Source organism: Entelurus aequoreus, linkage group LG13 (assembly GCF_033978785.1).
Source record: "Entelurus aequoreus isolate RoL-2023_Sb linkage group LG13, RoL_Eaeq_v1.1, whole genome shotgun sequence".
Classification (NCBI taxonomy): domain Eukaryota; kingdom Metazoa; phylum Chordata; class Actinopteri; order Syngnathiformes; family Syngnathidae; genus Entelurus; species Entelurus aequoreus.
Genome location: NC_084743.1, coordinates 41,918,861 through 41,930,107, shown reverse-complemented (window position 1 = coordinate 41,930,107; position 11,247 = coordinate 41,918,861). Strand labels below are relative to the sequence as shown.

The window sequence follows — 11,247 nt, the reverse complement described above, 5'->3', positions numbered from 1 at the left end:
GTATTTCTGTCTCTGCAAAGCACAGAAAGGAGCTTGGCATCTGCTCGGACAAGGAGGGTTCTTCACAGGACAAGTCTGGTCCATGGTCCATCCCTTGCTGCACACGGGAATATTTGACCAAAAAGAGCCTCCAGCTTGTCCTGGGCCGTTGGAGTTGATAGGCATTAGTGTCGTGCTTTACTTGTAGCCTTCTTCTCTGCAGGAGTTTCAAACTTCTCTGGCGCTGCACCTCGTCTTGAATGTTTGCAAATAATCTCAAGCAGCAGAAAACGTACTCGATTGAAAATTCCCACAATTCCGCCATAGGAGGATTTGAAAAAGTAAAAAGCTAAATGCAGCATGAAGCCGAGTCGGCAGATGGGGCGGGATAAGAGGAGGAAGAAGGCGGGGCCGTGACGAGATCAGACAATCTTCTTGATGCTGGGTCTTTTGAAGCTGCCGGCGCTGCGTTGCTTCTGGACCTGACTGGCCGAGCCGTGGCGAGTGCGACCTCCGCTGGACAGAGCTGAGCTGGGGGACAACTGGACATTCTCTTTATCCACACCTGGAGAAAGACACAATTATATGAGTCCACCACCACCGGCCTTTGCATGACATAATGACCATTAATGTATATCAGTAACCTATCATTTCAAACAGGCAAATCCCCAAAGAAAATGAAAATAGCTTAAATTGTACCGATTTCTAAGATTGGAGACGAACACCAATTTACTAACTGTAGACCTGTTTCATTACTTTCACAATTTTCTAAAATCATTGAAAAACTGTTCTATAAGAGATTGGACAATTTCATAAACAAATATAGAATACTGGCTGAGAACCAATACAGATATAGAGCTAATATTTCAACATCAATGGCTTTAATCAAAATAACAGAGGAACTTACCAATGCAATAGATGGTAAACAGTGTGCAGCACACAATTAATCACAATATTTTAATCAAAAAATTTGAATGGTATGGCATCAGAGGGTTGGTCTTAAACTGGATAAGAAGCTACTTAAGCAACAGGAAGCAATACTTGAAGCTAGGTGAACATACAACTACAACGTCTATACTGGGACCAAAAATGTTTAATCTTTATATAAATGACATTGGTAAAGTTACAAAATAATTAAAGTTAGTATTATTCGTGTACAATACTACTGCGTTTTGTTCAGGAGACAACACAGAAGCTAATAAAATTAACAGAAGAAATTAACAAATTAAAAAGATGGTTTGACAACAACAGACTATCCTTAAACCTCAGTAAAACTAAAGTAATACTACTCGGTAACAGTAGAAGAGAAAGTCAAACACAAATACAAATAGACTGAATAGACATTGAAAGAGTAAATGAAATCTAATTTCTAGGTGTAATCATTGATTACACTGGTTAGCATACACAATCTCGTGTATGCTATCCAGTGGCACACCCTCTTGGTTTTGGAGTAACATTTGGGGTTTTGGCACCAGCTGATAGACTTTTTTTATGCTGTTTTGCAAGACCTGTGTCACGTGACTTCAAACTTGTCACCTCATTGGCTCGTTCTGAGACAGGATCGATTGTTTCAGTCTTAATTTACCGGAAGTGAGTCTTACCCAATCTGGTGTATGCTATCCAGTGTAATGATTAATGCACTGATTCATATATTGGGGAAACAAAACAACCACACGGCACAGCATAGAAGCGCAAACTCTTCAGGCCAAGACTCAGCTGTCTATCTGCACCTCAGGGAGAAACAGCACTCCTTTGACAACAAAAATGTACAGATTCTGGACAAGGAGGACGGTTGATACGAAAGAGGAGTGAGGGAAGCCATCTATGTCAAGATTGAAAAACCATCCCTGAACAGAGGAGGTGGTCTGAGACACCACCTGTCTCCCACTTACAACACTGTCCTTTCTACTGTCTTTTCAACCATTCCTAAAAGACTCTGCAATTTAGCCTCCAAAAAATAACAGGAGTTAGAAACATTCTGGTCACAGAAGGTGACCATAATGCCATTTGTGCTTATGTGGGGGATTCCGACTATTTTAGACTGGTAGTAGTCGATTCACAGCGATCGTTCTGCCACACAATAACTTGATGCTAACGAGGGGAAATTACACTTCAACGACTCTCGTTGGCTTTGACAGTTAGAATTGCTCGTTTGTATCAAAGCAGTTGTTTTTCTCACTACGATAGGGCAAAACCATGATGCCCAGGCATACCCTCTTGGTTTTGGAGTATAAACATTTGGGGTTTTGGCACTAGCTGTTAGACTTTTTTATGCTGTTTTGCAAGACCCGAGTCATGCGACTTCAAACTTGACACCTCTTTGGCTGGTTTTGAGACAGGATGGATTGCTTCAGTCCTAATTTACCGGAAGCGAGTCTTGCTTTTTAAAGCAGCAAATTTTAATTGAATTTTTCAGCACTGAATTTTTTTCAATTTAATTTTTATACACTGAATTTTAAAACACTGAATTTTTGTCACTGAAATTGTCAGCATAAAAAATCAGTTCACAAAATTCAAATACAAAAAATTCAGTGCCTAAAAAAGCTTTCGTACTATAGACAGAAAATTAACCTCCATACAGATATTTATTTCAAATACACTCACTGACCACTTCATTACATACTGTGAAAAATAATGCACAACATACTACTACATAGAGTAAAATGTTATTCCTTCAATTTAAATATCAAGAGTTTGAAACTATATTCAAGCTAATAAAAGCAGGTATTTCATTGGTTTGGAAAAAAAGTACAAATGTAATCGGCCGATATGTGAAGTGAATTATATTTATATAGCGCTTTTCTCTAGTGACTCAAAGCCCTTTACATAGTGAAACCCAAATCTAAGTTACATTTAAACCAGTGTGGGTGGCACTGGGAGCAGGTGGGTAAAGTGTCTTGCCCAAGGACACAACGGCAGTGACGAGGATGGCGGAAGTGGGGATTGAACCCGGAACCCTCAAGTTGCTGGCACGGCCGCTCTACCAACTGAGCTATGCCGCCCCAATATCAGTTATCTGAAATTTTCATTTTGTATCGGTCGGGCCTACACTATAGTGAGATATTATAGGGTTTATATTAGATGGACAATGTGTACATTATCCTTTAAAACCTGTGAGCGCTTACATGGATCCCAGGACACATGAATGTTGTTTTTCTTTCTTAAGTGACCTGTGAACTCCTGCACATAATAAAACCAAAACGTTTAAGTCAACAACTTTATGTTGTGGTAATACAAACCCAGTTTCCATATGAGTTGGGAAATTGTGTTAGATGTAAATATAAACGGAATACAATGATTTGCAAATCCTTTTCAACCCATATTCAATTGAATGCACTACAAAGACAAGATATTTGATGTTCAAACTCAAAACTTTTTTTTGTTTTTTGCAAATAATAATTAACTTAGAATTTCATGGCTGCAACACGTGCCAAAGTAGTTGGGAAAGGGCATGTTCACCACTGTGTTACATGGCCTTTCCTTTTAACAACACTCAGTAAACGTTTGGGAACTGAGGAGACACATTTTTTAAGCTTCTCAGGTGGAATTCTTTCCCATTCTTGCTTGATTTACAGCTTAAGTTGTTCAACAGTCCGGGGGTCTCTGTTGTGGTATTTTAGGCTTCATAATGTGCCACACATTTTCAATGGGAGACAGCTCTGGACTACAGGCAGGCCAGTCTAGTACCCACACTCTTTTACTATGAAGCCACGTTGATGTAACACGTGGCTATCATCTGGAGGAGTGTCTAAATGAAATCAAACAATGGATGTCCAGAAACTTTTTGCATCTTAACGCTAAGAAAAAAATGTTGATTATAGGTCCTGGTAGACACCGGCACCTATTTAACAATACCACCTTAACATTTGACAACAAAACAGTTATACTAGGCGCTCAGTAAAGAATCACGGTATTATTTTCGACCCAACTCTCTCGTTTAAGTTACACATTAAGAGTGTTACTAAAACGGCCTTCTTTCATCTCCGTAATGTTGCTAAAATTTGACCCATTTTGCCCACCACTGACGCTGAGATCATTCATGCCGTTCATTACGTCTCGTCTCGATTACTGTAACATATTATTTTCAGGTCTCCTTATGTCTAGCATTAAAAGATTACAGTTGGTACAAAATGCGGCTGCAAGACTTTTGACAAGGCCAAGAAAATTTGATCTGCGGTCCCTTCCAAGTTTTCTCATTGTGCCCATTGTTTTGAGTTTTTTCTTGCTCTGATGTGGGTTCTGTTGTGGTTTGCACAGCCCTTTGAAGCATTTGTGATGAAGGGGCTATAAAAATAAACTTTGATTGATATCTGTGTTTGACTTTCTCTTCTGCTGTTACAAAATGTAGTTTTACTGAAATTGAAGGATTGTTTGTTTTTGTCAAACCATCTGTTTAATTTGTTAATTTCTTCTATCATTTGCATTAGCTTCTGTGTGTTCTGTCCTGAACAAATCGCAGATGTTGTGTCGAGTGTTTACCTCGCACAAGACACTGTAATTGGTGGCTCTGCAGTGTTGATGGTGAACCTTCACTTCCCATAGTTGTCTTCTTTCGGGTTGTTGGGAAAGCGATGAAAAAGTTTTCCACAATTCTTGCGAGACATTTTTATATGCCGAAAAACTAACGAGAAAGCGCCGCAGACACACAGCATCAGCTCAAAGTTAGTAGCAATCATGGCATCCTGAAGTCACGTGAGTGCCTTTTGACAGATTATTGAGGAGATCGTCTGAAACCAGGTTGGCCATACTCTTTATACACGACTCTGACTAGTGGTACACATACCACAGTTTGAGAATCACTGTTCTAGACAACCGCTCTACCATTTGAGCCACGCCGACACAGGGTTCTAATGTAATATAGTTTGTGTAAGTGAGTGTGTGCATTGAAACCTGGTGAGTGCTGCGAGGTGGCCAGTGAGGTCATGGAGTTAGACAGGTTGAGGTTGGCAGTGATGCTGAGCTGGCTCTGACTGGTGGGGGGATAAGGGGAGGTCGGCGTCCGCAGCTGCTCCTCCCCTCGCTCCTCCTCAGCTGTAGGCAGGTAGCTGTCAATCAATGCCTCCAAGAACTTGACAATTAGCTCGGCGTAATCTGGTATTTGGGTTTGCTGTGGGGAAGAAAACCAAATAAACAATTCACTGTGTGCTCAGTCAACTCTGATGACTTCACACTTTATGCTCAGTAGGACACTGACGGCATTGCGTTGTGGTGTCCCACAACTTTTCATTGCCGATACGATACAAATAATGGAGCCCTAAGTATTGGCCGATACCGATGTTGATCTGATACGATATCAGCATGAATCATACATACTTTTATTTTTTGGTGTGGAATGTTAGAAAATGCCTGATCAAGTAAAATTACTCACAGGTATGAAAAACACCAATCTAATGTATTATTAACCATCAAAATGGACTTAAAGCTGGGGTACTGGAATCTTGTTTCAACCAGCAGAATTCAAACAGTAAATAACACCCCCCACTCTGCGCACCTCGCTGATAGTCCCTCCCAGTCTCCCCCTCTCTGGAAGTGCACAAACCCGCGTGCGAGAGCTTTACGTGCACACGCATAGGTTGTTGACAGTCTGAAGTTGCATCGAAGGATCATTAGTTCGTATTTTGTTGCAGAAAATAAATTTGGTCGTCAGAGGTACGTTTTTTTTGTCTAATTATGAAATACTCATTATCACATAAAAATAGTATATTATACAAGTTGTGTGCAGTTTGTGTGTATTGGATGACATTACGAGCACTGTTAGCTATAGCGTGACAAGGCCTTTTGTCCTACACCACAAACTATGTCTCTGCTTACAATACATAAAACAGGTGTTGTGTAACTATAGGTAACACACGTCGCCACGCAAAAGGATGCACACAAAATATAGTAAATGGAACATTAGATTACCTGTCGAGAAGGAAAACAGCCACTTGCGCGTCCAAAGTTAGTGTGACCCCGGGGGACATATGCTTTATCAGCATCATGTAGTATCATGATTGAAATCTACTTTCGAAAAGCTGTGCACTACAAAATGTGCTCATTGTAGCCATTAATCCTGACTTTCTTATTCTGATTAAAAAATAATTCAGCACAACTTTTTTTATTCGTTTTTGTTTTAAATTATATTATATATTGTGATCAATTTGAATGTACCATTATTTACTGAGTTTATCTAATTTTATTTTTCAGTATCAAATGGTTCAAGTCGGGCAAATATTGTTTATTGTTTAAAGGGGGACTGCACTTTTTTTTGGAATTTTGCTTATTGTTCACAATCGTTATAAAAGACATAACGACGGATGTATTTTTTTTAATGCATTCTAGTTCCTAAATAAACGTAAATAAAAGTCCTCTTACAGCGTAGCCAATGGGAGGTCCTCTATTCCGCCCATAAAATTCAATAGATAACCATCCAAAAAGCTCTAACAAAACTTATTTTACATTTCGTGACTTGAATATTAACCAAGTATTAGTGATATTGTTATTATAAGCGCGAACGCCTGTGAACTATAAATAGCGTGATCACGAGCTTGTGTGCAATGACTGACATGACTGACTGATCAGCTGCTTCTTCGTTTCCTTGCTCGTTAAAACTTTATTCTAGATCATAAATCATGCGTCTCTCCTGGAAAGTAGAAGGACGAGGACGTATTCCAACAAGTTGGTACATTTTGACAGCCACTTTAGGCAATGGCGAGAACCACATGAAGACACTTGGTTCCACCCCACTTTCCTTCGTGGGGATTATAAATCATTCTTCATCTAAATGGGAATATATGAACATCCTAGCAGTCGGCATCCTAATGACAGCAAACCTTGTACAGTAAATTATGTTTTATTATGTCTGTTGGCTGTCAAAGTCTGCAGTGAGCAGTAATCAGTGATGTTGTTAAAAAAAAAAAAAAGAAGCGAAAATGGTGACGTGATTTTCAAATAATGCGACGCGTATGTTTAAATCAATCAAAGTACGTAAAAAATGTATTATATTATAAATGTGCCTGTTACTACATTACATATACTGTATACTTACAGCATGTAAGCTCTATTCTGCTTTGTAGGCAGAATAGAGAGGCTCTCATAGGCTCCATTGTAAGCGAAATTTTGATCACATTTATTTACTATTAAAAATGTATTAAAAAAAAACATCCGTCGTCATGTCTTTCATAATGATTGTGAACGATAGGCAAAATTCCCAAAAAAACGTGCAGTTTCACTTTATATATGTTAGTTTATTATTCTTCGGTCAATGATCAACAAAATAAACAAACAGTTACACATTCATAGATTGAAAATGAAAATGTTGCAATATTAGGATCCTTTTTTTTTTTTTCTTTCAGGCAATTTGATGCATTTTTTAATTTTTTCTGTTAGACTAAAAACATTTTTAATAAAGTTATGATTTCTCATAAGTTACATAGTTTTTCTTTAATGTTAATAATGATACAATGTACTTATGTACTTTTATAGACAAATTATACTATAAAGTTGTGGTTGAGAGTGGGGGCTGGAGCTGGGGCGCAAAATTTATTTTTTCCTCGGGGGTGCATAACAGAAAAGTATTGAGAAGCACTGAGTAAGTCTCATGACGCGGATACTTACCAATACGTTTGTTTGGAGACTTTGCATTTGTAAGTAATGCGGAACTATAATTATTTGATACTTGTTTATATTGACAAATGTGGTTTAAACTGCAATAATGTTCAATTAAGGACACTAATCACGTATGTCCAGCTAGTGCGCTTAGCTGTTGTGTACTGTAGCTGCTAGCTCCTAGTAGCTTATAGCCTACCATGTTTACATTTTGTAAATTACATTAGTAAAATACAAAAAAAGACACTCTTTTTGTGCTTATTGGAGGACATTTAGATGTTAACTGGCTGTCGAGCTTTGCACCAGTAAACGCAATGCAGGATTGCTCGTATCGGAGCACTTATATTGGAGATTTTACATTCAAGCCAACATAATACAGTACTTGTTTTATGCTGATATCAAACTGCTATCCATTATTGTTATGTTCATTTTCAATATGAATAACCTTTGAATGATGGTCCATTAAAAACTATACTGCGACTATGTTCACTTATTACACAGTTTTTGTTTTGCTGGTTTACTGCAAACAAATGTTTATTTTCCTTTTTTCCTTTCATAGTGCAAACAGTTGGCAAAATGTACAATTACCGTAATTTCCGGACTATAAGCCACTACTTTTTCCCCTCGTTCTGGTCCCTGCGGCTTATAAAACGGTGCGGCTTATTTACGGCCTGTTCTTCTCCGACACCGACGAAGAGGATTTCGGTGGTTTTAGTACGCAGGAGGAAGACGATGACACAATGATTAAAGGCTGACTTTTCATATACCGGTAGGCTGCTTATTTTGATAACGTACAGGCGAGCACTTTGTATTAATTTGCACCGTTGTATTATTTGTACTCTGCACGAATGCTGTTCGCCATGTCAAAGATGTGAAAGTTTGATTGAATGATTGAAAGATTTATTGTTAATAAATGGGACGCTTTGCGTTCCCAAACAGTCATCTCTGTCCCGACAATCCCCTCCGTGGTAGCAGGAACCCCTATATACTACGGTAATTACACATCAAAACCCTGCGGCTTATAGTCAGGTGTGGCTTGTATATGGAGCAATCTGTATTTTCCCCTAAATTTAGCTGGTGCGGCTTATAGTCAGGTGTGGCTTATAGTCCGGAAATTACGGTAGTATAAAAATAATCAATCTTACCTTTGAGAAAGGACCAGCAAACCTCCAGAGTCCATTAAAGCCAAAGCCTGTTAAAAAAGCAGAACTTAGTAAAGATGATGTGATGGGGGAGAGGTATATTGTGGCACGATGGGGTTAAAATTTTGTAAAGCTTTGCTCCCAATTATGGATTTTCATTACATGGTCACTTTATTTTATAAAGATATACTTTGAAGACTCTCTATTGGGGCTGCACAATTAACATCAAATCAATGTTGATGTTTTACTGGGTCTCTGCAGGTTTCAACGAGTCAATTTTAAGACTTTTAGTGACATTTTTAAGACCATATTGAAAATAATTCAAGACCATTTCACATCCATACGGACAACAAAGTACAAAGACATAAAGGAAAATCAGAGCGCCAGAGTAAATTGTAAGTATATGAATTAATTCACTGCTCTTGCACATTGGAAAATGGTTAATTTAACTAAATACGCCAGAAGCTTCTCTATTGTAAACTAATTTAAAAACATATTAACAAACATCATAACAGCTATTTTTCCGATTTGCCATATAACTGTTTTCTTGCAAATGGTGCAGTGTGCTTCATATCAAGTGTATTCATGTAACTACAACCAGCATGTCAGCAATGATAGAGGAAAGCACAACAATCTTATTGTCTGTGAAAGGGACTATTAGCATCTCTGCTGAGGCTAAATGGTTAATTTTTGCAGTGTTTTTGCGGCTGTCAATATTGAGAAAAAAGATAAAAACATCTACAGTACTACTACAAAAATGTGAAAAACAGAGTGCTACTGTATCTGTACAAAGTTGTGAAAAACAGAGTGCAGGCAGAGTGTTTGTCTAAAAAGAAAGAAGGCGATTATGGTTTGCAAGCCTCAAACAGAATTTGGATGTGAATAATGTGGATAACATTCAAATTTGCTCAGCTCATTTTGTATGTGGTATGAGAAACAGAAGTTTATATCCTTTTAAATGGTTACTTGCATTAATAATATATATTATTACATTACATTGTAAACACTGTATCATTTTATCAATTATTTATTCAGTTCAAGGACATGATTTAGGCAAAAGCTCTGAGTCTGTCTGCATCAAGTCAAATATTGTTTGAAGTAAAATATTGGATATTGTTTTAATGTGTGGCACCTTGAGACAAGAATATGTTGATTGACAGTCTAAAAAGTACCCTGTTATTTTCGCAGTTTTTTGCATTTTTATGTATATATGATGTAAAATCGCAAATCCAATCGCAACTATTGAGAGAAAAATGGCAATTTTTTTTTTTCCCCAAATCGTGCACACCTACTCTCTATTGTCAATTCCTCCATTTATACAAGGCATAATTTGTGCATATTGTTTGTGTAAGCATTAGAAGTGTGACGGTACACTCATCTCAAGACAAGACGACATGATATTGGGTTCACAAGAACGAGACATAATTTCAATTCATTTAAAACAGGAGCGACGTGGAGGGTGGTAGAGAGGGTGACTCGCGTCAACTTGAACTGGCTAGTTACCGGTTTGATGTATGCTTAAAGCACTTAGTGTTGTTTCAATCCCTCGCTCACAGATGGGCATATATGCTCCTGACTTATTAAAAAAACTAACTTCTGTGTTCTGCCAGCAAGACAATTTCTCTAAACGAGAAATATTTTCATGTTTTAATCTTATCACATCACTATTAAGCATAGTAGAGGAAATAGTCAATCTTACTTTGTAAATAGGAGGGCTGATACTGTGGTGGAGACTCCTCATGATACACCACACTCTGGACAATGCCATGGACAGGGTTCAGGAGGTTTGTGTCCTGGCACATGGACAGCACAGTATTGATCTTGGAGTCCAGCAAGTTGTGCCTGAGGGAGACAAGTACACAAAATGTGTCTTCAGCTCGTCGCCATCTTCATAAAATGTCAGACTGCTGTAAAAATCTTATATAGTGGGGTAAGTTTACGAGACTGATACAACTTTGAGAAAAACTCAAAAGCTTTAAAAATTACACTAGGGAGCAAATAAAAACATGAGTTTGCAGTCTCAAATTCTTTGAAATTCTCTAAAAAAATCAATCCAGTGTAAGTAATAGTGTGAAGTTATCCCTGTTTGTGCTGCAAACAATTTTGGTTGAACTATTTTGGTTTTAATATTCATAACCAGCCCTCCAAACTTGTCAAAACCTCTCCAAACCAGTCCCATTCGTTCATGGTTATTAATGTGTAATTAAACATGATATTAATCATAAATAGACCCCTCGCCCCAACTACTATATGTCAAAATCTCTCCAAACTTGTCCCAATCGTTTGTGCTACAAATATTTGATTAGATTGTGCTCATACCTGCCAATATGGTCTTGGGTCATGATACCATATTTTGAAGGCAGTACAACAACAGCCAGTTCTGCACATGTTGGAGCGGAGTTAAAAAATTTGAAACAGGGCTTTTTCAAGCACGATAACCTGCCCATTCGCCTTGACCGTTTTGTAGGTAGACACCTCAACTACATTGAAGGACAGATGTGTTTTTTTCCATGCAGCGCACTCACAAAAAACCCCCGCC

General features: G+C 38.1%; 1 protein-coding gene across 3 annotated transcripts in view; it reads right to left on the bottom strand.

Annotated features, from left to right (window-relative positions):
• Nucleotides 1-268: 268 nt before the first annotated feature.
• nf1a (neurofibromin 1a) overlaps nt 269-11,247 on the bottom strand; it is a 223,215-nt gene continuing 212,236 nt past the window's right edge. For all 3 annotated transcript variants that reach the window (XM_062067866.1, XM_062067868.1, XM_062067867.1), the window contains 4 exons: nt 10,408-10,550; nt 8,712-8,758; nt 4,870-5,086; nt 269-544 (listed from right to left, as the gene is read on the bottom strand). In XM_062067866.1, the coding sequence (XP_061923850.1) occupies nt 402-544; nt 4,870-5,086; nt 8,712-8,758; nt 10,408-10,550 (550 nt within the window). In that variant the 3' untranslated portion in view covers nt 269-401. The remainder of the gene's footprint in view (nt 545-4,869; nt 5,087-8,711; nt 8,759-10,407; nt 10,551-11,247) is intronic.